The sequence below is a fragment of the Stenella coeruleoalba genome, assembly GCF_951394435.1.
Source record: "Stenella coeruleoalba genome assembly, chromosome: 5".
Classification (NCBI taxonomy): Eukaryota; Metazoa; Chordata; class Mammalia; order Artiodactyla; family Delphinidae; genus Stenella; species Stenella coeruleoalba.
The window spans coordinates 11,399,913-11,426,780 of NC_137150.1; the positions used below are offsets into that span (position 1 = coordinate 11,399,913).

Below are 26,868 nucleotides of genomic sequence, written 5' to 3' on the forward strand. Positions count from 1 at the left end.
ACACTCTATGACATAAATCACAGCAAGGTCGTTTTGTACCCACCTTCTAGAGGAATGTAAATAAAAACAAAAATATACAAATGGGACCTAATGAAACTTAAAAGCTTTTGCATAACAAAGGAAACCATAAACCAGACAAAAAAAGACAACCCTCAGAATGGGAGAAAATATTTGCAAATGAAGCAACTGACAAAGGATTAATCTCCAATTTATACATGGAGCTCATGCAGCTCAATATCAAATAAACAAACAACACAATCCAAAAATGGGCAGAAGACCTAAATAGACATTTCTCCAAAGAAGATATGCAGATTGTCAACAAACATATGAAAGGATGCTCAACATGACTAATTATTAGAGAAATGCAAGTCAAAACTACAATGAGGTATCACCTCACACCAGTCAGAATAGCCATCATCAAAAAATCTACAAACAGTAAATGCTGGAGAGAGTGAGGGGAAAAGGGAACCCTCTTGCACTGTTGGTGGGAATGTAAATTGATACAGCCACTATGTAGAACAGTATGGAAGTTCCTTAAAAAACTGGAAATAGAACTACCATATGACCCAGCAATCCCACTACTGGGCATATACCCTGAGAAAACCATAATTCAAAAAGAGTCATGTACCACAATGTTCACTGCAGCTCTATTTACAATAGCCAGGACATGGAAGCAACCTAAGTGTCCAACAACAGATGAATGGATAAAGAAGATGTGGCACATATATACAATGGAATATTACTCAGGCATAAAAAGAAACAAAATTGAGTTATTTGTAGTGAGGTGGATGGACCTAGAGACTGTCATACAGAGTGAAGTAAGTCAGAAAAACAAATACCGTATGCTAATATATATATATATATATATATATATATAATCAAAAAAATAGAAATAGTGGTTCTGAAGAGCCTAGGCACAGGATAGGAATAAAGACACAAACATAGAGAATGGACTTGAGGACATGCGGAGGGGGAAGGGTAAGCTGGGGCAAAGTGAGAGTTGCATGGACATGTATACATTACCAAATGTAAAATAATAGCCAGTGGGAAGCAGCTGCATAACACAGGGAGATCAGCTTGGTGCTCTGTGACCACATAGAGGGGTGGGATATGGAGAGTGGAGGGAGACACAAGAGGGAGGAGATATGGGGATATATGTATCCGTATATCTGATTCACTTTGTTATATAGCAGAAACTAACACAATAATGTAAAGCAATTATACTCCAATAAAGATGTTAAAAAGTAGATGCCAGTTTTGTAGCTATTTCAATTCAGTTGAATTAGGTTGTTTTCCAACCAGCCGAACAGCAGATTGAAGAGCTGAGCTGAGTAGAAAAGTCAACATAGTGTCCTGAACACGAGGCAAATACAGAGGACAGTAATGGGGGACCAGGCTGTGTTGAAATAGGAAGAAAGCTCAGCAGCATTGACTCCTACCCTAAACTCTGTTGTTGAGGAAATAGGCCAGAGGCTTGTCCAAGGCCACACAGCCAATTCTGGCAGGCCAAGGACTAGGACCCGAGTTCCCGACACCTAGTCTATTAGTGCTGCATAGAATTTTTCGTGTGAACCAATTCTTTGTACAAACTTGAGGGTATGTTTGAATTTATTTGAAGTCTTTCATATTACCTTTAAAATTCTCATCAATTCTTCTTTAGATAACACACCTCAGCCATGCTTCCTGTGGTTTAAAAATAATGTACACCAGCTTAGCGTCTCCCCACAACTCTTGGAGTTAAGTCGATGTTCCTGTGTTACTCCAGTCTTCTCCAGTCTCCTGGAGCACTGCTGTGGATCCTGGTTTCAGAAGCCTTCCAGATTGCCTCATGTGATTTCCAGTAAAGCTCTTAATGTGTCATATCCATGCTAACATTGTTCTCTCTAATCCTCGGCGATTTGTTAGGTCCATTTTGTTTGGTCTATGACCATGTGAAGTGGATCTGAATGTTGGATGTTGGCAACTCTCCACTCACTGTTCTTGTCAGCCTCCTCCCTCTGTCAGGGAGTTCCAGGGTTTCAGATGCGTTTTCTCAAGTGTCTGGCGGGTAGGGGTGTTGAGAAGAATTCATAAATAACCACTGCCTACCTCTGGGCATTTATCTTGCTGTTCCTCCACACCGTAATGTTTTCCCCTGCTTCTTTGCCAGGTAAGGATCCTACTCATTCTCTCAAAAGTGCCAGATGCCATTATCTTCATCAGGTTGCTTTTATTCATTCCTTTTGAAATGAATCTCCTCTTCCTGTGTTCCCAAAATATATTACTGGTCTCTTTCTTTCTTGAACATTATTTGTCTATCCTTCCACTTAGGTTTTTAAGCTCTTTGAAGGTGTGGCTGTGTCATTTTTGCGTCTCCAAATGGCTTAAGAATTTTACCTAGTAGTCATTTCATCAGTCTTTTTTGATTTGAATTTCTAAGTCAGAAAAAAACCTAAATTTAGATGGCTTTTAGCATGGAAGGATTAGGAACGTTCCCATGTTTGTTTCGTGTTACATTAGCATAAGTGAAAGTTCCACTCTTTATATATCTTTCCCCACACGTGTTTTTCCATCAAGGAGGCTCAGGTGAGGGACCATGTTTGGGATGTGCCGCAATCCTAAACAGGAAGCATGAGTGATCTGTAAGGAGTGTATGTTACAGAATGTTCTTTTCCAGAGTAGACCCTGCCCGTTCTCTATTTCCAAGGGTGGGCACGACATCTGCATATCTTGAGCACCTTGCTACCAGAGGAGGGTCCAGGTCGGCTTGGCCCTGGCCACAGCAATGCAGGAGGTGGGGCTGACCCTCAGGGAGGCGCTGTCCTACATGCTTTGATAGAGTGGACAACGAGATGGCCATGACTAAGCTTAGATATCCAGCTCTTTGCAAACCACACCTCAACTCCTGAGAGAAATCATCTGAAAACTTTCCTAATTTCATTATGAAGTGGAAACCTTGCAAGTAGTCTGCATTAGCCAGGGCAGGTTGACTGTGAAACCATTCATGCCCAAGTCTCAGGGGCTTAACACCAGAAAGTGTTATTTCTGCATCTGTCACCAGCGATGTGGGTCCTTGGGTGTGTGGGTGAAGGAAAGGGGTGCTTTGCTGCATTTAGGACCTGAGCTCCTTCTGTCAATGGCCCCAACATGACTGAGGGCCTCAAGACCTTTTCTGGATCCTCTACATCTGGCTGGCAGAGAAGGCAGTGGAGCTTAGTGCATGCCCTGGAAATGGCATTCATCACTTCCACCTACACGCTGTTGGCTAGATCCTGGTCATATGGTCCAACTAACTGCAAGGGATGGTGGGAACTGTAGTCTAGTTGTGACCCTCAGAAGAAGAGAGAATGGGTTTGTTGATTATCTAGCCAGTTATCACATGGATCTTGTTGGATTTATTACTGTTAATATTATTTGTCTTTTAAACCTGATATCAGTTATTAAATTAATCATAATTGGAAAGGTTTGGTGAAGGAGATAAACAGATTTGCCATCCCTACAAAGCCTTCCCTGATTCCCCCTCACTCTTCCCAGCTCTGACCACCAGGAATACTCTAGAGAGGCCTCCCTGGTGGTCTCTGCCTCTCTCCATCCTCATGATTTAGGGCCTAGATCTATGACTGTGTTCTTGAAGGGTCTACATGTTCATGGTTAATAACTCCCATGACATGGCATCACGTACCATGGACAATCACTAAAGATTTACAGAATTTATAAATGACTGAAGCTTCAACTCCTTTACCCTCATTCCAACACAACCTGATGTTTGTTGAGTTTTACACACATTGGGAGTCTGAAGACCCACAGCTCCTGTGCCCACACCAGTGGTAGTCCAGCCACCAGGTTAGGACTAGAGAACTAAGTGACTATAATAACTGGAATAGAAGTCCCAAATTATTTAGACATAGAGAATTATATGTGTTCTTTAAAAATAGCATATTAATATTTTTCTCATCTGAATTGGGAGATGCATGAAAAACATGGCCTGAGATTTAGTTCAGCTAACAATAACTTTGTGTATGTGTTGGCACTAGATGGATGGAACCAACAAATTTCATCTGTATATCTGGGAGACAGAGAACCAGCAGGACGTGGAGAACATGGCCCACTGCACTCTCTGCTATGGTAAGCCTGGATGGCATTGCTGATCAGACTGATGTCTTCAGAACAGGATGAATTAACTGGTGACCACAGGCCATTTCTGCTGCTCACATGTGTATTTGCTTGGTATGTGAAGAACTTTAGAACTGGGGAATTTCCTATTAAGTCTGAATTTCTAGTTTTTCTTAGGAAGTCAGAATAATCTGGAGAATCCCAGACACTGCATTCCCTTGTGGCCACAGTCAGCCAGAGATGAGTGATGCCAGCCCTCTTTGGAGGGGCGGGTGTCTGCTAGTGCCCCACCCTCCCCTCCCTGCCCCTTCCCTATCTTCTCAGCCCTGGCCTGCTCTGCTTACTTACCTGTACTGTCAGGTTCCTGTGGATGGCTGGGCTTGTGTTCCTTCCTCAGTGGCACCTTAGTGTAAAGGGAAGACCACTGAGCTAAGGTCAAGAGTCCTGGTTTTTGGCCTGGAACTGCCTTTGGCCATCATCAGGGTATTGGCAAGTTGTTCCCTGTCTCAGAGTCCCCGCTTCCATCACTGTATCCCACACTGGCCTGGGCCAGAAAGAACATGATGCTGAAACCCACACATGCCCACGTGTGAAGAGCTGTCATCCACACCCACGTCACCCGGGGCCAGAGTGAGTCCTGTAGGTGAAAGCAAAAGGGGACTTAATAGTTCCCTTTACTGGATCCACACTAAGTCCTAACACTGCCAGGAGAGATTTGGCTCTGAAAACTTGGTTGGGTCAAATACAGGAACTGCCATTTGTAGAGTATATTACAGCCGATGAACTGCTTTCCCATCCATCGTCTTATTTGACATGTGGTTTCTCTGGGCCTCCAACCCCCTCCTGCAGAAGCAAAAATCTAGCTGGTGTTTATTGAGCCTGAGCTTTTACTACACACCAGGAGTTGTTCTGAGCCCTTACATATATTAACTCATTTTAAAGTTACACATCACAAACAACCTCATAAGGGAGGTACTATTATTATTATTATCATTATCGCCATCTGACATGAGGAAACTGAGGTTGTGGGAAAGCTGAGTAATCTGCCCCAGGTCACACACCCCCATAAGAGGTCGGGCCTGATTGAACCAGGCAGGGGTCTGTGAATCTAGTGATTAGGAAGCCGTATGGCCTAGTGGTTAGAAACATTAACCGAGGAATCAGATACTCTCAACTTTTCCTTCTGGGAAACAGGCACATTTATTGACAGTGCCCATCTACTAGCAGAGTCAACCCCATGCAGGCAGCCCTCAGCAGCAGCTTTCCCTACTGAGCACCTGGAATTGTGTGTCCATGGGAAGGGAAGGGACTCGTGGTAACCCCGCCTCTCCCCGCCTCTCCTCTGCAGATCAGTGCATCCCGGCCCCGAAGTGTGGGCTGGGCGTGCCCAGGCCGCTGGCGGTGGACGCGGACGTGGCCTTCGTGGTGGACAGCTCCGTCGGTATGGGCACCGACCTCTACCGTACAGCCTTGACTCTGGTGGACACCATGCTCGACAACCTCGAGGTGGCTGCGCAGCCGAGCATGTCCCCACGTGGGGCCCCCACAGCCCTGGTGACACACACGACCCCCCACTTCTGGCCGGGCACGGGGCGGCCACCTGTGCGCGAGGGCTTCCACCTGACCTCGTATGGCCGCCGGATGCAGATGCAGAGGCATGTCCGCGAGGCCATGGACCACCCCCTGCGGGGAGCCCCGGCCCTGGGCCACGCCTTGGAGTGGACGCTGGAGAAGCTGCTCCTGGTGGCCCTGCTGCCCAGGAAAGTGCAGGTCCTCTTTAACATCGTGGCCAGTGAGACCAGCAGCTGGGACCGGGAGAAGTTAAGGACTCTGTCCCTGGAGGCCAAGTGCAAGGGCATCACGCTGTTTGTGCTGGCCTTGGGCCTGGGCGTGGGGACCCGCGTGGCCAGCGGCCCCTCCAAACAGCATCTGCTGCACCTTGAGGGGCTCTCGGACACGGAGGTGGCCTATGCCTGGGGCTTCACGCAGGCCTTCCTGAACCTCCTAAAAGGTGAGCAGTTGGGGAGCCCTGGGGATGCTGGGTGGGGAGAGGAACATACAGAGCCTGGCATATGGGTGAATGGGTGCCCATTGCACCTTCAATCTTGCTGAGGTGTAGGCAGCCCCGAATTCTCTGAGGGATCCCCCAGGGAGCACACCACTTCCTGAAAACCCTGAGCTATGTTGCCCTGACACTGTGCCAAGCCTAGCGTTGGTTTCTTGTCTGGTGGCTGGGAGGCCTCAGGTTTCCACCGAACCTTTTGATTTTCTCATTTACCAGAATGAGGATTACAGTCTCTTCTCTATTTGTGAAGCCTACGTTCAAATACCTGCATGAAAGCACCACTGCTGTATACACATAAGACATTGTTACTGTTATTGCTGTATCCAGTGATTCAGAAACTAGTGCTATAGAACAGTGTTTCTCAGATTTTAACATGCACATGCATTTCCTGGGGATCTAGTTAAAATTTGGATTCTGACTCAATGGGTTTGAGCTGGGGCCTGAGAGTCTGCATTTAAAAAAATTTTATTGAAGTGCAGTTGATTTACAATGTTGTGTTTAATTTCTGCTGCAGCAAAGTGGTGAGTCTGCATTTTTAACAGGCTCCTGGTTGATGCTGATTACCACACTTGGGTAGGAAGGGTCTTCAGGGACTTGCCAGGAAGTGAGGGAGACAGGACAGAAGTCCGGGGTCTCCCACCTCAGGTTGGCTAGATGAAGCCACCAGTGAAGGGCACGGTGACAGTGAAGCTTGGCCAAAATTCTTCCCTGCATCCTGTTCTAGTAGCCTCACTTCCAGTTGAACCAAGTTCATGGGCAACTGGTGCCAAATCTGTATCCCTAGCATGATGATGGAGATGGTTAGGATTGGGGGTGGGTATTATCCTGGTCATATTTACAGGAGTTTGTCTTGGGCTTTGTCCAGCTGTGCATAGTCCACAGCAACTCATGTGCGGGGTGCCTCCTTGTGACATGGGAGGCCTTCTTGCCCTCCTTGCTGGGAGACATTAGTTTCTCAGTTTGTAAGCAGGTGTGACAACCCTGTTGGGATCCTTGAGGAACATCTGTCCATTTGTCAGTGAAGGAATAAAGGGAGTCTGATGGACATCTTAGAAGTAGAGACATAGCATTTGTGCTTCTGTAATTTGAGAGGTATGGACGTTAATGAATTGGTTCTAGTCCGAGCTTTGCCACGAATGAGCTGTGTGAATCTAGAAAGGTCAGTGGACCACCCTGAACTTTAGATTCCTTACCTTTGCAAAAGATGGAGGGGAGAATTGTAATAGATGGCTGACGGCCTAGTGCTTCTTTGAGGGAGATGGTGGCTAAAGGATTAGTTTTTTAGTCTGTTTTAATTTCACTTTATTTTTTATGTTTTATTACATTAAGTTGTATTTCACATTGTTCTAGTCTTTTATGTTATTTTATTTTATATTGCTTATACAATAGGATGCATTTTATTCTCTTATTTTGCTTGTATTTTATTTGCTTTTGTTTTTATTTTATGCTGTTTGATTTTACATCTTTTTGATTTTATGTCAATGGATTCTTTTTGATTTTGTATTTTATCTTGTTACTCTTTATTTTGTTTTATTGTGTATTTTACTTTATTTTATGCTTTACTTGATTTTATTTTGTGTCTTAAGTTTTACGTCTTAATGGTCTTTATGCTTTATTTTACTTCATTTTTTCACTTCATTTTACTGTTGAGTTTCATATTATTTTACACTTTTTTTTGATTTGATTTGATATTTTATTTTATTTTTAGGTGGATCAAACCAGTATCCACCCCCAGAGCTCATTGAAGAGTGTGGAGGCCCGAGCCGAGGGGACACCTTGCTGCAACCCATCCTGTCTGTCAAGAGGTAGGCTGAGGGCAGGGCTGGGCTCTGTCCCCTGCAGGGAACTGTCTCCCTTAGGTCACAGGCAAGCCAATCCTTGACTTGACTCCAACCATTGGGACCCAGATGCTCCTGTGTTCGACAACTCTGATATGGTTTTGTTTTTCTTTTCTTATTTTTCAATATTAAGAGTAATACAGGGCCAATAAAAAAATTCAAAGATCACGTAAGTGTATAAGAGCAAACAGGAACTATTTTCGATTCCACTGCATTACCTATCCTCTAAACCCATATCCCAGCAGTAAAGTTGATAATGCTAAACATATTATTCTGATACCTGTCCCAACACCTCTGCAAACCTAGGACAACAGCTAGGTGATGTGGTAACGAAGTCATCAGGAAATACCCAAGCCTGAAGCTCCCGTGCCCAGTGACACCAGGTAGGACTCGCCCCCTCATTCTCATGTTTTTTTGTTTCCATGCAGGTTGCCCAAGCGCCAGTTTGGCAAATGTGTCCTTGCTGATGATTTGGAAACACTCGAAGCAACAGGCTCTTTTCTAGAGGAGAATAGAAAAGCCACGATGACATCTTTCACTCAGCAAGAAGCACTCAAAAACTATGAAAAGAGTGGCTATGATGCTGAAGAAAATGAACAAGAAAAGCAGACAAAACCAAAAGAAACAGGAAAAGAAAGAAATTTAGGCACTGCCTTTGGTAAAAACCCAACTACTCCTTGCTTCTTGGGTTGTATTTACTTTTTAAAATCTTTAGCATAAAAAAAAATTCCTGTGCACTGTGTTAGCATGCAGACTTTGGCTTTTTACAAGCTTTCCTTGCAAATGCAGATTCATGTATGCTGCTAAAGAAACTAGTTTAAGGAAACATACAAAGACTGACTTTTATCTGAGTGTAAAACTGGAGCTAATGGAAGCTGTCTCAGGGAGTGTTACAGAGTCTCACCCCATGCAGTGTCTGTACTTCCTTGTGGAGAAGCAATGCCCTATTGTAGAAGTGGTGAACGTACTTCTGACCTTGAGGGAAAATGCTCTAGCTTGTAGAAGGCTCCTTCATCTGTGAGTGGCCACGCGTGTTCTGACCAAGTTTAAGGAACATTTTGGATCCATCTAAAACAACTGTAGCATAGATTTTGGATTACAGCCAATGCCATTGCCACCTCTTATGTGTGATCAGCAAATTAAGCCAAACAGTAAACACATTAGAAAGAGATATGGCGGCATTTGATGCTGAAGTTTCTAAAAGGTAGGGAAAAGATAGCTGAGAAACTTTCTAGTGAGTGGCGTGGTCAGTCCTGCTTAGATTAAATGGGAGGTCACCACCCAGAGGTTTTTGGATGTGCTTATATGGTTCTCTCTCTCGTGCTCTTATCTAGGTGGCTATGGAACAGCAATTTTAATCTCTCTGTGGCTCAGTTTTCTGATCTGTAAAGTGGGGATTATGTGACTGCCTACCTCATGGGGTTGTTTTGAGAATAAAACTTGATAATTCTTATGCTTGCCACACAGTAAACATACAGTTAGCTGTTAAGTTAGCTGTTAAGATGCTGATATGTCCTATCTCTTAGATTCCAAAGCAACCACATATCTGAAGGAAAGAAAAAAAACCAGACAGACACAGGAATAGGCACTCCCAGCAGGGACAGTAACATTTCACTTCCTTAGGCTAAACATTAAACACAGAAAAACTTGTCTTGTTGACTGTTATGTTTTTGGTATATAATGTATGCCAAGTATACTAAGGATTACTTTGGCTGTAAATTAGAATCATCTGGGAATCTTTAAACATTCTCAATGCCCAGATCTCATCCCAGACCAATTCAATCAGAATCTCCGAGTGTGGGACTGACTGACCCAGTGATTCCACTGAGCAACGGAGAGTGAGAAGCACGGCCTGAAGGAATCTTTTCCCTCCAAATCAAGGCCAGTGGGATGGAAGAGAGCTTCCAGGTGGTCGAATCCAATCATACTCAAGGGGGCTTGAAGGTTTCCAGCATTTCCCATGTGCTCTGCTCCTTGGTTCTGGGCGGCTCCCTCTCTGGTTGCATCCCGAAGCCATCCTCAGCCTTCACCACCTCCTCACGTCTCCTCCTCTAGCACTTTGTTTTTCACAAATAAAGGTAGCCAAGGGCAAGCTCCTGCAACTCCCTGTGTTGCCCACAGCCTTCCTCCCTGCCCTCCAGTCAGAGGAAGGAGCTGTCTCTTGTCTTCAAGGGTGTACTGAATGCCAAGAAGGACCACAGAGCTCTGTCAGACCTCGCTGACTGGAGTGCCTCGGGCCTGGGCCACTGTTGCCCACGGCCTTCCTCTTCAAGCTCCCTTCTATCTCGGCTTCAGAGACAACATCCTTTTTAAAATTTATTTTTTATTTATTTTATTGAAGTATATTTGATTTACAATGTTCTGTTAATTTCTGCTGTACAGCAATGTGACTCAGTTATATGTATATATATATAGGGTTGGCTAAAAAGTTCATTTGGGTTTTCCAAAACAGCTTATGGAAAACCTGAACGAACTTTCTGGCCAACCCAATACACACACACACACACACACACACACACACACACACACACACACACACACACATATACATACACAAAGAATGTGTATATATACACACCATGATGGAAAAGAATATGAAAAACAATGTGTATATATATATACAATGTGTATATATATATATTCTTTTTCATATTCTTTTCCATTATGATTTATCACAGGATATTGAATATAGTTCCCTGTGCTATACAGTAGGATCTTGTTGTTTATCCATTCTATATATAATAGTTTGCATCTACTAACCCCAAGCTCACAATCCATCCTTCTCCCACACCCCACACCCAGCCTTGGCAACCACAAGTCTGTTCTGTACGTCTGTGAGTCTGTTTCTCTTTTGTAGATAAGTTCATTTGTGTCATATTTTAGATTCCACATATAAGTGATATCATGTGGTATTTGTCTTTGTCTGACTGACTTCACTTAGCATGATAATCTCTAGGTCCATCCACATTGCTGCAAATGGCATTATTTCATTCTTTTTTTTGGCTGGGTAGCATTCCATTGTATATATGTACCACATCTTCTTTATCCATTCATCTGTTGATGGACATTTAGGTTGCTTCCATGTCTTGGCTATTCTGAATAGTGCTGCTATGAACATTGGGGTGCATGTATCTCTTTGAATTATATTTTTGCCCAGATATATGCCCAGGAGTGGGATTGCAGAATCAAATGGCAACTCTATTTTTAGTTTTTTGGGGAACCTCCATACTGTTCTCCATAGTGGCTGCATCAATTTCCATTCCCATTAACAGTGTAGGAGGGTTCCCTTGTCTCCACACCCTCTCCAGGATTTGTTATTTGTAGACTTTTTAATGATGGCCATTCTGACCAGTGTGAGGTGGTACCTCACTGTAGTTTCAACTTGCATTTCAGAGACAACATCATTATCTTTTCTTCCACTTCTGACCAGCCCATCTTTGTGAGCTCCTCTCCCCAGGTCCATCCTCAAAGGGGGATCCAGCTTTTATGGAGCCTGAAGTTTATACAACTTAGGGGGCCCTCTGTAAGAGAAAGAATACAAAATCATTGAAATTAAGGATGAAAGTAAATATTTATTTAGAAGAGGTATATGCACATAAGGGGCCCTGAAGCTTAGGCTTCATTAATTTCGTGGTAAATCCGTAATGCCTTCCCTAGGTCCTGTCTCAAAGCCGTCTACACACACTACCAGGCAACTTTTCCTACTGTGACTTCAACTATCCCCTCTGTATAAACAACTCGAAATCCATGTCTTCCACCTTTAACTCTCTCCAGAGCTGCAGACCAGAATGTTCAACTATCCTCCAGACTACATCATTGGACATGCCCACTGTCATCTCAAACCCAATTAAGCAGACTGGCCTTGACTTTCCCATGGAAACTTCTCTCCTTTTATTCCTTTACTGGAAGGAACCACACTGGCCCAGAAATGGAAAGCCAAGCCCACACATCACTAGTTGTTCTCTGCTCCCCACCTGCACCCCCAACTGCGAACAAGATCTTGGCGTGGCGCCCTCCTCAGCATCCCTCGGACCCATCCCCTTCTCCACATCTTCCCTCTTCATACCCTCCCATCCACCTCAAATGTAATTGCAGTGCCTTCTAACTGGTCTTGTTTCTTCCAGTTTGTCCTTTTCCCAATTGCATTCTGAAGACCATATTATTTTTTCTAAAATTCAGATCTGGCCATGTGATTTCTCTTCTTCTGTGGTTCCCCCATTGTCATGAGATCATGGTTGGGTGCCTGGGTAGAGCACGAGGGCTTCTGCGTGGTCCTGAGGGTCTCACTGGCCGCCACTGACCTGCATACACTTTTCATGCTATTGCAGTAGCCTTTCTACCCTGGTATTTACCCCATGTCCCCATGCCATCGTTCCCCTCATCAGCCTGTCTCTGCATCCTCTCCACAGTGCCCATCTGGACCATATCTGCTCATCTTTTACTGCTCAGGCCAGTGTTACCCAGACTGGGAGCCCTCTCTGGCCCCAAGTAGTGTTGAGCTCCCACAGCCACCCCGTGCCCTTGCATCTCAGGCCAAGTTCTGCTGGAGCTCTGGCACATTTTGCTGCATCTGTTAATGAAGAATTAAATGAATGTCCTCTCTCTTTCCAGCAGCCAGGCTGATCTTGATATATTTTCAATTTCAGTGTAATTTCCAGAGTGCACAGATCTATTTTGTGGTTTTCTCCTCCCGATAGGGTTATGTTATAAGACGTACATCAGGAAAGAGAAGTGGCCTCGGTAAAACAGCAGTTTCCCTGTCGCTGCTCTCCATACCTTTCCAGCTCTCTTCTCTCTCTCCCCCCTTTTCTTTCCTTCCTTCCTGGATTCCATGGACTTGTTTCAGTAAAACTGACCCTGCTTCAGCGTTCTTCTGAAAAGGCAAAAGTTACTACTCATGGTAAAAATAACACCAAATGTAAAATTGGAAGCTATCAATAACTGTGTGGGTGAAATGTCCCCTGATACCATATCATACTGATAAAAAAATTGAGTCTGAGGCTTCCTGAGTGTTAGGTTACAAAGAACACCTTAGAGATAATTAGTTCAAAGCAGTAAGGATTTACTCACCTATAGCTGCACCACACTGGCTATTTCCATTTCAATTTCAATAATTTGAAATGGTATCAAATGAAAAATTTAGTTCCTTGGCTGCAGTAGCCACATTTCAAATGCCCAGCAGCCACATGAGCAGTGGCTACTGTATTGGACAGGGCAGATATAGAACATTTCCCTCATGGCAGTAAGTTCTACTGGACAGTGCGGCCCTAAGAAGTATAATCTAGAAGAAGCAACCCCTGTTTGATTATCTCCCAGACTAAAGGCAAGGGTGGGGCTTCTAAAGACCAAAGCCATAAAGTGTCACTAGGAAAAGTGAGTGCTTTGTTTAAACTAGTCCTTGGCTTGTCCATTTGGAATCAGTTTGTAATGGTAGAGGTTGGTGCCAGCTGATTGCTGAGCCCTAAATCCATTTGTTGAACATACAGAGTAGAGTCAAAAGGTCACCACTGAAGTGTTTTTCTGTTGACACCCCCCTACTCCCACCAAGGTTTTGGAGAAGCGTTTGCTCTGGCTTCTTCTCCTGGGCTCTCACTGCTTGCTGTCTTACACCCTCCATGGAGTCATGAAACAGGCCAGTTCTGATGTGCTTGTTCAAGGCAGAAGACAATTCCCATGAATGTATCTCATTCTCTGAGGTCTAGCACATCTGGTCAACCCTTCAAGAAAACTGGTCTGTGCTGATTATACTAATGGGATATGGGTAGGCAACTTCCTGCGAATGGACCATGAATTGCTTTCTGAAGACAATATCCTCTTTATTTGGGAGTGCTTAGAAGGCCCAGGGGAAACTATTTGGAAGATATCATCATTCTGTGCTGTAGGGCCGACCCAAGACAAGAATATTTTTCTCCGATATAGAGTGTGCCCAAGGAAATCTGTTCTCCACAGAAGGCAGAGGTTATAGACCTGGGTAAATTCATGTCTGATTTACAATTTAAAATAGGCATTCCAGATCTTGCTCTTGTTGTAACTTGTTTATTCTCAATGCTATTTTCCAGGAACATCATGCTTTTCTTTTAATAGATAGCTTAACTTCTTGGGCTAGTGTCAGGGTACAGTAATAAATTAGCTGGATTTGCTTAGACCATTAGAAGGCTGGAACATTTGGGGATCAGGCAAGGGATTGAGACAGTTTGAAAAAAAGAGGAAATTAGCATAATAAGCAAGTGAGTAGTTCTCTGGAATTTTGTCAAATGCCTTTTCTTCATCTATTGAGATGATCATATGATTTTTATCCTTCATTCTGTTAATGTGGTGATCATGTTTATTGATTTGTGTATGTTGAACCGTCCTTGTATCCCAGGGAGAAATCCCACTTGATCATGGTATATGGTGATTTTAATGTGCTGTTTTGGTTTTTGCTAGCATTTTATTGAGGAAAGCTTTATTGTTTCATTCATTCATTCATTACACATTGTCTGGTGTATGTGCCATATACTAGACACTGTGCAAAATAATAGCTCTAACTGTATTGCCCCTTTCATGTATGTTTTGTGACACCTTACAACAAACTTGTGATGTAGCTTTTTTTTTTTTAATATTGCTTTTATGATGGAGGAAATTGAGGCTCAGAGAGGGTAAGTTACTTGCTGAAGGTCACAGAGCCAGTTTTTGGTGAGGTTAGGATTCATTTTTAGGTCTGGAACGCCAAACCATTGCTTCTTTTCTGTCATGCTCATGCAGGAAATTCAGCTCTCTCTGCATTCATTTTCTTGCAGGTCCTTGTTCCCTGGATCCAATGGAAAGTGAGTGCCAGGATTATGTCCTGAAATGGTCCTATAATGAAAAGGGACAGGCTTGCCGACAGTTCTGGTATAGCGGCTGCAGGGGCAATGCCAACCGATTCGAGAGCAAGTGAGAATGTGAGGCTCGGTGTGTTCCAACTCCCCTATACAGGCAGGCAGAGTGTCAGTGCTTCTGCCTCTGTTTTAATAATTCATGAAATGGAGATTAACTTTCCTGAGACAGTGCCACTCAACTCATAAGCAATGAAGCCCATGCCACAACCTCAGAAGTAGGATTCCTCACCCTGTGAAGTTTTTCCTGCCAGAGAGAGCTTGGCCAGATGACTTGTAAAATACTGCATTCTAGTAGTTTCGAAAATGAACCAAAACTTTCCTGGAAGTTATTTCAATGATTTAAAACTGAATGAAAAAGAAACTTGAACTTGACCTTACCTAAAAATTTTCTTGGCATTATAGCAAAAAGGAAATTTTCTTGACATTGTAAGTAAAACCTAATTTGGAAATGAGTTGAAACTTGATTTCCTTTTTTATATTAAGAGAACATGGAAGGGCTTCCCTGATGGCACAGTGGTTGAGAGTCCGCTTGCTGATGCAGGGGACACGGGTTCGTGCCCCAGTCCGGGAAGATCCCACATGCCATGGAGCGGCTGGGCCCATGAGCCATGGCCACTGAGCCTGCGCGTCCGGAGCCTGTGCTCCACAACGGGAGAGGCCACAACAGTAAGAGGCCCACATACTGCAAAAAAAAAAAAAGAAAAAAAGAAAGAGAACATGGAAGCATTAGTCAAGTAGGGGTCTAAAAAAGGGGACATCTAATGTGAAGTTCATCCTTACTACCTAGTGTAAAAATAAAGGCATTCTAGATTAAATCACTTGGTGTGAGACCATGTATGATACCACTCACTGTGATTTGTGTTATACTTTGTGAAGTAACAGTTGATGGAGAGGAAACAGCAGTGAGTTTGCTATGGGATGGATCCTTTGACATCAACTACAATGACTCTTATCCTCCAAGACTTGGTGATTCAACAATTCAGGCTGATCTTGTCAATACATATATGGAACTAAGGGTCTAGGTTCACCCTGGATAAAATATTTTGCAATATCGCCTCGGCCAAAAAATTCGTTTGGGTTTTTCCATAACATCGTCTGGAAAAGCCTGAACGAACTTCTTGGCCAACCCAATAGATAGTGAGGATGATTGTAATTTTGCAAGAGCTTCTGGCTCACAGTTCAGTTCTCCAGGCCTCTGAACTTGGATTCAGCTTCAGGGCAGAACTGAACTACATTGAATTCTAGAGCTACCAGGTATTGAGGGTGCCTTGTGCGGGGCCTCTGGAGCATTCATATATTAGCTCAGGCTGCCATGACAAAATACATAGACTGGGTGGCTTAAAGGACAGAAATTTATTACTCACAGTTCTGGAGACTACAGGTTCTAGATCAAGCTGTTGGCCATTTTGTTCCTGGTGAGAGCTCTCTTCCTTGGCTGCAGACAACTGCCTTCTCACTATGTCCTCAAATAGCCTTTCCTGTGTGGAGAGAGAAACAGAGACACAGATAGAAGTCATTGTCTGTTGACTCTTCTTATAAGGAGACTAATCCTATAGGATTAGGGCCCTACCATTATGGCCTCATTTAACCTTAATTACCTCCTAAAGACCATATCTCCAAGTACAAATACAGTCACATTGGAGGTTAGGGCTTCAACATACAAATTTTGGGGGGACACAAACATCTGGTCCATGACAGATCACCAGCAGCTTGTGGTTGCCCCTAGGTATCCAGAGTGGAGCTTGCTTTCTGGCAAGTTCCTGGTTTAGTAACGAAAGCTGTGATTTCTAGAATTTCTTTGTTCCTCCTTTAAGCCCATTGACACTACAAATGGAGTGGGAACAAGCTTGATCATAGAAACATGAGAATTTTAATCTATTGTTATGACAATTATTTTATCTGATCACAAAAGGGTAACTGTGTGTTTATGGTAATAACTTCATAAAACACAGAAATGTACATAGAAGAAATAACTATCACCTATCATCTTTTCTCCCAAAGGTAACCATTTTGGTATAACCCAGGTTTTTTCTAATGCCTAGGATACTGTTTTTTTTTCTTCCTTAACATACTACATGGTAACCCAATTTTGGCTAAAACATCTATGTGATGGGAAAGAAACAGCAGGTGTTCCCTTTAGCCCAGCAGAGCTGCTCTTCTGCCGAGGTGTGTATGCATTTCTGTTTTAAGCATGGCCTCAGCTGCCTGGGCATAAAGGGACCAAGCTTATCCATCCTGAGGATGGGATGTAATTTGAGCTGGGATCTATTTTCCACTTCTCACTTCTACCCTGCCCTTCCTGTGTCCTGGGGTTGGGGATGCAAAGGCAAAACTTCAATAGTAAGAGGACACGTTCAAGGATATTGGTTGTTCCCATCCTTGGCGTGCTTACAGGGGCCACTGCAGTTCTCCCATCGTTGACAAGGCGGTGGTATACCCTTCCATGGAGCTCCTCTGACCCCCGCAGAAAGTTTACCTGAAAAACCCTGAGGCACAGACACAATCTGACCAAGGGAAAGAAACAATTATCAGATGTTTTAGATAGTTTTCATTGAAATGATGAATATACAGTTTATGAAGCACTTTCCCATATTATCTCATGAATTTACTCACTTCCATCACTAAATCTCGGATGTTTGTCTTATTCTTCCCAATTTTTCCTCTTGTTCTTCCCATTCTCAGAGGGGTGAAGTGGCTTGACCCAGACCTATAATAGGATCCGGTCTTGAACTCCTTTTGACCCCAACACTAGGGCTCCTTTTGCTTTACTCCATTCGTTCCCAAACATTAGCTTCCACAAGATAATCCTGAAAGGTCAGAGCCACAGGGAAGGAGTGTGGGCTGAGACAGAAGGATGGAATTTCCTTCCTTGCCTCAGATGCTCCCCCACTCCCACCCCTAGGGATTCTTGTCTGGCCCTAAGGCTGGGAGAGAAACAGGGAAATTGGGCTGTGATGCAGGACAATCCTCATGACAGCCTGGCCAACTCCACAGAGAGCAGTTGCCCCAAGGTGGAATGGTTGGGCCTGTATCCCCTGCCCCCATGACCATTGGATATGGGCTGCCCCAGGAAGGGCATGCTCATGGGTGAGGCAGCTCTGCAGCTGTGGCAGACACTGCAGGGGCCCAGCTGAAGGCTGTCTGCCAACAGCACTCCCAGTGTTGCAGGAAAGAGAGTGGGGCGCCAGAAGATAGTCATGTCCTGGGCCTCAGGTGAGTCCCTGGGACAGCTGTGAAGTGTGGGTTCTTGGCTTTCTGCAGGAAAGAATCCAAGAGTGAGCCATAGTAAAGTGAAAGATTTATTCAGGGAGATACACAACCCACAGACAGAGTGTGGGCCATCTCAGGAGGTGAGAGGCGTCAGGTTATGGGGTTTTCAGTTTTTATAGGGGTGGGTAATTTCATAGGCTAATGAGTGGGAGGAGTATTCCAGCTATTTTGGGGAAAGGGTGGGGATTTCCAGGAATTGGGCCACCATCCACTTTTTGACCTTTTATGGTCAGCCTTGGAACTGTCATGGTGCCTTTGGGTGTGTCATGTAGTGTGTTGATGTGTTACCATGAGCGTATACTGAGGCTCAAAGTCTGGCAGAAGTCACTCATCTGCCATCTTGGACCTAGTTGGTTCTAACCAGTTTATGTTGTATCCTCAACGGCTATCATTCTTTTAAAGGTTGTGCCCTGCCCCCTTCCTCTGTCACCAGCAGCTGGTACAATGAGCCCTTCATTGAAGAGGGATCTGGGTGGTGCATCTCCATGCCCATCACAGTGCCTCCACCTGAAATGTCCTTTTGCATTCAGTTTCCAGATTTCCACAGCTGACCAAATCCAACAGGACACACTCAAAAAACTTGAGTATGTCATGAAAGCCCTCAGAGATCTGGGCTTTGCATCCATCTCCAGCCTCACCAATGATAGAAGTTGTTCTTTCCCTCCAGATTTTCACTTGAGCAATAATACTAAATAAATCACTTGTAGTTTCCTGGAAATTCCATATTCCATCCATCCATGCTCTTGCCCTTGGTGGTATTCCTGTGGGTAATGGCTTTAATTCATTTATTTGAAAAATATTTAATAGGCATCTACTATGTACCAGGTCCATTATCTGTGTCAAAGTCTAGCTCAGCACTCATTGCCTCTGTGAAAACTTCTCTGATTATCCCTCCAAGAAATAATTAGTCATTGTATCCTATAGGCTTCCTGTACACACTTTTTGCCCCTTTCCCATCATTTTTATAATATCTGCTCATTCATCTCCTTAGACCATAAGGCTTTTCACCCTGGAATTCCCTGCCATGTACAGGGCTGACACATTTCCTTTTGGTTTTTGTATGATCAGGCCACTCAAGATGGCTGTTCTCTTGCTCTCTGTACATCCCCTGCTCGACCAGTGCCTGCTTCACCTACACCTACTCACATGACTGACCTTCTTACATACTTGCCCCTGCCCCAGCTAGTGATGGATCTAATCTTTAGACCAGAACATCTCCACTATGATAGCTTATCAAAGGAGTGGTGAGAGGCATGCCCCTCTGCTAGTTTCCCTGGTAACTGATGAGCCAACCTGATGTCAACTCCCCCTATAACTGGCAACCTCCCCCTCCCCCAGGGAGTGAAGACTGCAGCCATGTCCTGCTCACCTTCAGCGCACAAGGTGGGGATGTTGCTCCAGGACCTTGGAGCATCAGACATGTAAGCTCCCCCATCCATGAAACCATTGATGTCTCTGTTGTTGACTCTGGGCTCTTTCTTAAGTCTCAAGGCTGGGCAAGTACAGGACTTGTAGGCCTGTGAGGTAGAGCCCAACAGTTCTGATTTTTTAACTCTCTGCCTGTCTTCAAAGAGTGTTAGAAATGCTCCCCCAACAATACTTGACATTTTCTTCCCTTCCGTATCTCTTGCTCTAGAAAAACTCTCTGCTTTTTAGATGTTTATTTCAGACACCAGGGCAACAGTAACCCATCAGCCAAGTGGAAGAAGTTTCACGTGTTTTAAATTTCTCTCTTAGATCTGTCAGTTCATTAATTATCATCACGCATTGCTTCGGGGTTATTCATTTTTCTGATGAAGGTATTGAGACAGAAAGGTCAAGTGACATCAAATCTCATGCAATGAATCACTTGGTGGCCTAAAACTAGAATTAAAATGTGTTTGGAAGTGATTTGGCATCTGCTTGGCTCACTCTGCTGTTTAAGGGTTTAATCATTGTGTGAATTGACTGCTTTGTAGTTGTTTTTAAAATTGGGGTATAGTTGTTTTACAATGTTGTGTTAGTTTCTACTGTACAGTGAAGTGGAGTTCCCTGTGCTTTACAGCAGGTTTTATTAGTTATCTATTTTATACATATCAGTGTATACATGTCAATCCCAACCTTCCAGTTCATCCCAACCCCCCACCACCCACGCCCCACTTTCCCCCCTTGGTGTCCATACATTTGTTCTCTACATCTGTGTCTCTACTTCTGCCTTGCAAACTGGTTCATCCATATCATTTTTCTAGATTCCACATATATACGTTAATATACGATATTAGTTTTTCTCTCTCTGACTTACTTCACTCTGTATGACAGTCTCTAGGTCCATCCACATCTCTAACAATGACCCAGTTTCATTCCTTTATATGGCAGAGTAATATTCCATTGTATATATGTACCACATCTTCTTTATCCATACATCTGTTGATGGACATTCAGGTTGCTTCCATGTCTTGGCTATTGTAAACAGTGCTGCAATGAACATTGAGGTGCATGTGTCTTTTGGAATTATGGCTTTCTCTGGGTATATGCCTAGTAGTGGGATTGCTGGGTCATATGGTAATTCTATTTTAGTTTTTTAAGGAACCTCCATACTGTTCTCCATAGTGGCTGTATCAATTTACATTCCCACCAACAGTGCAAGAGGGTTCCCTTTTCTCCACATCCTCTCCAGCATTTATTGTTTGCAGATTTTCTGATGATGCCCATTCTAACTGGTGTGAAGTGATGTCTCATTGTAATTTTGATTTGCATTTCTCTAATAGTGATGTTGAGTAACTTTTCATGTGCCTGTTGGCCATTTCTATGTCTTCTTTGGAGAAATGTCTATTTAGGTCTGTCCATTTTTGGATTGGGTTGTTTGTTTTTTTTGATATTGAGTGGCATGAGCTGTTTATATATTTTGGAGATAAATCCTTTGTCCATTGATTAGTTTGCAAATATTTTCTCCCATTCTGAGGGCTGTCTTTTCATCTTATTTATGGTTTCCTTTCCTGTGCAAAAGCTTTTAAGTTTCATTAGGTCCCATTTGTTTATTTTTGTTTTCATTTCCGTTTCTCTAGGAGGTGGGTCAAAAAGCATCTTGCTGTGATTTATGTCATAGAGTGCTCTGCCTGTGTTTTCCTCAAGAGTTTTATAGTGTCTGGCCTTAAATTTAGGTCTTTAATCCATTTTGAGTTTATTTTTATGTATGGTGTTAGGGAGTGTTCCAATTTCATTCTTTTACATGTAGCTGTCCAGTTATCCCAGCACCACTTATTGAAGACACTGTCTTTTCTCCATTGTATATTCTTGCCTCCTTTATCAAAGATAAGGTGGCCATATGTGTGTGGGTTTATCTCTCGGCTTTCTATCCTGTTCCATTGATGTATATTTCGGTTTTTGTGCCAGCAACATACTGTCTTTTTTTTTTTAATTTGGTAGCATTTATTGTGCCACAAAGCCCTCATGATGGAAGCTGTGCCACTTATATAGTCTTGATTACTGTAGTTTTGTAGTATAGTCTGAAGTCAGGGAGCCTGATTCCTCCAGCTCTGTTTTTTCTTAAGATTGCTTTGGCTATTTGGGGTCTTTTGTGTCTCCATACAAATTTTTTTTTTTTTTTGTGGTACGTGGGCCTCTCACTGTTGTGGCCTCTCCCGTTGTGGAGCACAGGCTCTGGACACGCAGGCTCAGCGGCCATGGCTCACGGGCCCAGCCGTTCCGCGGCATGCGGGATCTTCCCGGACCGGGGCACGAACCCATGTCCCTTGTATCGGCAGGCAGACTCTCAACCACTGCACCACCAGGGGAGCCCTCCATACAAATTTTAAGATTTTTTTATTCTAGTTCTGTAAAAATTGCCATTGGTAATTTGATAGGGATTGCATTGAATTTGTAGATTGCTTTGGGTAGTATAGTCATTTTCACAATATTGATTCTTCCAATCAAAGAACATGGTATATCTCTCCATCTGTTTGTGTCATCTTTGATTTCTTTCATCAGTGTCTTATAGTTTTCTGAGTACAGGTCTTTTACCTCCTTAGGTAGGTTTATTCCTAGGTACTTTATTCCTTTTGTTGCAATGGTGAATGAGTTTGTTTCCTTAATTTCCCTTTCTGATCTTTAGTTGTTAGTGTATAGGAATGCAAGAAATTTCTGTGCAACAATTTTGTATCCTGCAAGTTTACCAAATTCATTGATTAGCTCTAATAGTTTTCTGGTGGCATTTTTAGGATTCTCTATGTATAGTACCATGTCATCTGCAAGCAGTGACAGTTTTACTTCTTCTTTTCCAATTTGTATTCCTTTTATTTCCTTTTCTTCTCTGATTGCCATGGCTGGGACTTCCAAATCTATGTTGAATAATAGTGGTGAGAGTGGACATCCTTGTCTTGTTCCTGATCTAAGAGAAAATGCTGTCAGTTTTTCACTATTGAGAATGATGTTTACTGTGGGTTTGTCATAGATGACCTTTATTATGTTGAGGTACTTTCCCTCTATGCCCACTTTCTGGAGAGTTTTTTTTTTTATCATAAATGAGTGTTGAATTTTGTCAAAAGCATTTTCTGCATCTATTGAGATGATCATATGGTTTTTATTCTTCAATTTGTTAATATGGTGTATCACATTGACTGATTTGCATACATTGACGAATCCTTGCATTCCTGGGATAAACCCCACTTGATCATGGTGTATGATCCTTTTAATGTGTTGTTGGATTCTGTTTGCTAGTATTTTGTTGAGGATTTTTGCATTTATGTTCATCAATGATATTGTCCTGTAGTTTTCTTTCTTTGTGACATCTTTGTCTGGTTTTGGTGTCAGGGTGATTTTGGCTGTGTAGAATGAGTTTGGGAGTCTTCCTTCCTCTGCAAATTTTTGGAGGAGTTTGAGAAGGATGGGTGTTAGCTCTTCTAAATGTTTGGTAGAATTTACCTGTGAAGCCATCTGGACCAGGGCTTTTGTTTTGTTGGAAGATTTTAAATCACAGTTTCAATTTCATTACTTGTGATTGGTCTGTTCATATTTTCTATTTCTTCCTGTTTCAGTCTTGGAAGCTTGTACCTTTCTAAGAATTTGTCCATTTCTTCCAGGTTGTCCATTTTTTGGTCATAGAGTTGCTTGTAGTAGTCTCTTATGATGCTTTGTATTTCTGCGGTGTCTGTTGTAACTACTTCTTTTTCATTTCTAATTTTATTGATTTGATTCCTCTCCCTCTCTTTCCTGATGAGCCTGGCTAAAGGTTGTTGATCTTCTCAAAGAACCAGCTTTTAGTTTTATTGATCTTTGCTACTGTTTTCTTTGTTTGTATTTCATTTATTTCTGCTCTGAGCTTCATGATTTCTTTCCTTCTACTGACTTTGTGTTTTCTTTGTTCTTTTTCTCTAGTTGCTTTAGGTATAGGGTTAGATTGTTTATTTGAAATTTTTCTTGTTCCTTGAGCTAGGATTTTATTGCTATAAACTTCCCTCTTAGAACTGCTTTTGCTACATCCCATAGGTTTTGGATCATCGTGTTTTCATCGTCATTTGTTTCTAGGTATTTTTTTTATTTCTTCAGTGATCTCTGGTTATTTAGTAGCGTATCGTTTAGCCTCCATATATTTGTGTTTTTTACAGTTTTCTCCCTGTAATTCATATCTAGTCTCATAGAACTGTGGTTCGAAAAGATGCTTAATACAATTTCAGTTTTCTTAAATTTACCGAGGCTTGATTTGTGACACAACATGTGATCTATCCTGGAGAATGTTCCATGTGCACTTGAGAAGAAAGTGTAATCTGCTGTTTTTGGATGGAATGTCCTATAAATATCAATTAAATCTCTCTGGTCTATTGTGTCATTTAAAGCTTGTGTTTCCTTATTAATTTTCTGTCTAGATGATCTGTCCATTGGTGTAGTGAGGTGTTAAATTCCCCCATCATTATTGTGTTACTGTCAATTTCCCCTTAATACTTGTACTTTTAATCATATAAGGGATTTTGCTGATCCTAGAAAATTGGTGGGTTTAGGATTGTAGGCTCAGAGCTCAGTTCCCAGCCATCTATCAAAGTGTATAGTGGAGTCCAAGGATTTTTACCAAGCACTCTGGAGTGGAGGTCATGCTGACTGAGCACTTTCCCAATGTTTCTCCTGTGTTTGGTTTTTGCCATCTTGTGATCTCATGATGAATTATTCCTTTAATTTTGAACAATCCCAAAGGTATATTTTTAATACATCTTGGGGTTCCCTTCTGGCATTATGGTGTTATGGGAATTCCAAGCCTGAAGCACTTGAATTCAGCACGAGGCTCTCTCCCCAGCCTCCCTGGTGACCTTACACAAGTGATTCCATTTTTATGAGCCTCAGTCTTTTCTGGCTGAGGAAATTGAGATGAGAGAAACACCTTTTGCTCCTCTAAATTCTCTCTAAATTTTGCATGCAAATTGAACCTTTTTTTTAAAAAAAAATCCCATCTCTTATCTTTAGCAGCTAAAAGAAACAAGGTCAGCTGAGGACAAAAGAACCCACCCAAATGAGCCCAACACACATCAATGAGTTATATAAATGGTTGTTGTTTTAACAGATCCCTTAAGTTCGAGGTGATTATTATTTGAAAAAATTTGTTGCCAAGTTTGCTCATTTGTCCACCAGCAGCTGCCAGTGTGGGGCAGGTGGCTGACCTTGGGTTGCTTCTTAAAGATGAAAAAGTTCTATATTTGTATGCATCTAATAATATTGCCTCAAGATATATAAAAGACCAATGCAGTTAGATTAGAGAAAGCATCTAGAAGCAGAATAATTGGAAAGGAAGAAATAATATAATCTCTATTTGTAGATGACATCAATATATATCTAGAAAAGTAAAAAGTTATATGACATAGCAATGTTACAGTTAGACCTTGCACCATCAGCCAGATTTCTGCCATGATCATGCAACAGCTTTCTGTGATGGACATGAAACATGCTTGAGAAAAATACCTTTGTTGTTTTATGCCACTGAGATTTGGGTGTTACTGCAGCATTACCAAGCCCATTCTCCATGATACAGAGAAATGGCAATGGGGACTCTCAGATGTGGCTGCTGGCAGTGAAAACAAGAAAGCATTTTGGCATTTTCTAGTAACATTGAAACAAAAATATGCTGAACCATTAATCTTACTCCTAAGTATATTCCCTGGAAGTTCAAGTGTGTGATCACTGGGATACATACACATTCAGGATCAATGTTCAGAGCAGCATAATTTAAAACCCCAAAGTCATGAACAATCCACATGTCTGTTAATAGTAGAATGGGTGAATATGCTGTGGTACATTAAAACAAGGTGTACAACAAAGCAAATGAACGAATTAAGCTGAATTAAGATTCAGTAACATGGCTGAGTCTTAAAACAATATTTTTGAGAGAAAGAGAAAGACACAAAAACATGCATGCAGTACGGTTCTATTTATCTAAGCTTCAAAAATTCAAAAAGATAAACACACCCCTTTGTTCATAGCAGCACTACTTACAATAGCCACTTATTTACAAGATGTGGAAACAACCTAAATGTTCATCAACAGATGAATGGGTAAAGAGGATGTGTTATACATACATGTAATGGAATATTACTCAGCCACAAAAAAGAATGAAATAATGCCATTTGCAGCAACATGGATGTACATAGAGATTATCATACTAAGTGAAGTCAACACAGAAAAACAAATATCATGTGATATCACTTGTATGTGGAATATAAAATATGACACAAATGAACTCAGTTACAAAACAGAAACAGACTCACAGATTTAGAGAACAAACTTATGGTTACGATGGGGGAAGGGTGAGAAGGAGGGATAGATTGGGAGTTTGGGATTGACATGTACACACTGCTATATTTAAAATAGATAACCAACAAGGGCCTACTGTATTAAAAAATACAAAAAATAAAAAATTTTATAAAGAAATTTGGAAGCTTATTTTCTTTCTCTGGGGCTGAAGCAATTTAAATAGTATCAACTCTTTGTACTTTACTTCTATTGAAAAATTGACTAAGATATCTGAACCTTTTGTTGTTTTGTGTTTTTTTCTTGTTTGTTTGTTTGGGAGAGTGTAAAGAGAGAATTTCTCTGGAAACTTTGTCAACATCCTTCACGGATTTAATTCATTTTTTCCTATCTCTTCTTGAGACAGTTTAAATAACTTAATTTCCAGGAAACAATTCTTTCAATCCAGATGGGAGTGACGATCTCAATTAGTATTATTGAGAATAACTCCTTCACAGAGTTTTAAATTTCACTGACATTTAGATATAGATGTACTATACATGTATTTTTCAAAGTTGCTTTATCATTTGTGATGCTATCTTGTTTCTATCTCATGTTGTCAGTCTTTCTTTTTTCTAATTTTTAAAAATTTAAAATTTTTTATTGAAGTATAATTAATTTACAATGTGTTAGTTTCTGGTGTATAGCAAAGTGATTGTTTTACATATATTTATATTCTTTTTCTGTCATTCTTTTAACTAATTAATAATTTCAAGTATACTTAGTATTTTGCTTATAATTCCATTAACTGAAGTTTTGAGACTCTAATTTTAGCATATGTTGCTTCTGAAGGGTCTTGTTCACAGTAGATTGATATTTGTTTCCTGTCTTGTCGCTTTATACTTTATTTTCTACTTTTGTTTTGGGCTATGTTAAGGCAGAAATTTATCCATCAGAATCCTGTGAGCCCTGGGTTAAGGATACAGCTCTCCAAAGAGGATTTGTGTTGGCTTTTGCCAGGAATCCCAGCGTTGTTTTTAATCCAACACTTTTTATG

At 42.0% G+C, this 26,868-nt stretch overlaps 2 protein-coding genes across 2 annotated transcripts in view; one reads left to right on the forward strand and one right to left on the reverse strand.

The window, feature by feature from the left end:
* The window catches only part of LOC307187067 (collagen alpha-4(VI) chain-like), a gene marked incomplete at its 5' end in the record, with an annotated part of 62,538 nt that extends 54,358 nt beyond the window's left edge, over positions 1–8,180 (forward strand). The window contains 3 exon segments of the mRNA XM_079922813.1: positions 4,014–4,104; positions 5,441–6,103; positions 7,866–8,180. Of these exon segments, the coding sequence (XP_079778939.1) occupies positions 4,014–4,104; positions 5,441–6,103; positions 7,866–7,966 (855 nt within the window). The 3' untranslated portion in view covers positions 7,967–8,180.
* A 9,029-nt stretch (positions 8,181–17,209) lies between these two features.
* Positions 17,210–26,868, reverse strand: part of LOC307187069 (uncharacterized protein) — a gene marked incomplete at its 3' end in the record, with an annotated part of 99,797 nt that continues 90,138 nt past the window's right edge. Inside the window, exons 5-6 of the mRNA XM_079922815.1 lie at positions 17,469–17,562; positions 17,210–17,359 (exon numbers count right to left, since the gene is read on the reverse strand). Of these exons, the coding sequence (XP_079778941.1) occupies positions 17,210–17,359; positions 17,469–17,562 (244 nt within the window). The remainder of the gene's footprint in view (positions 17,360–17,468; positions 17,563–26,868) is intronic.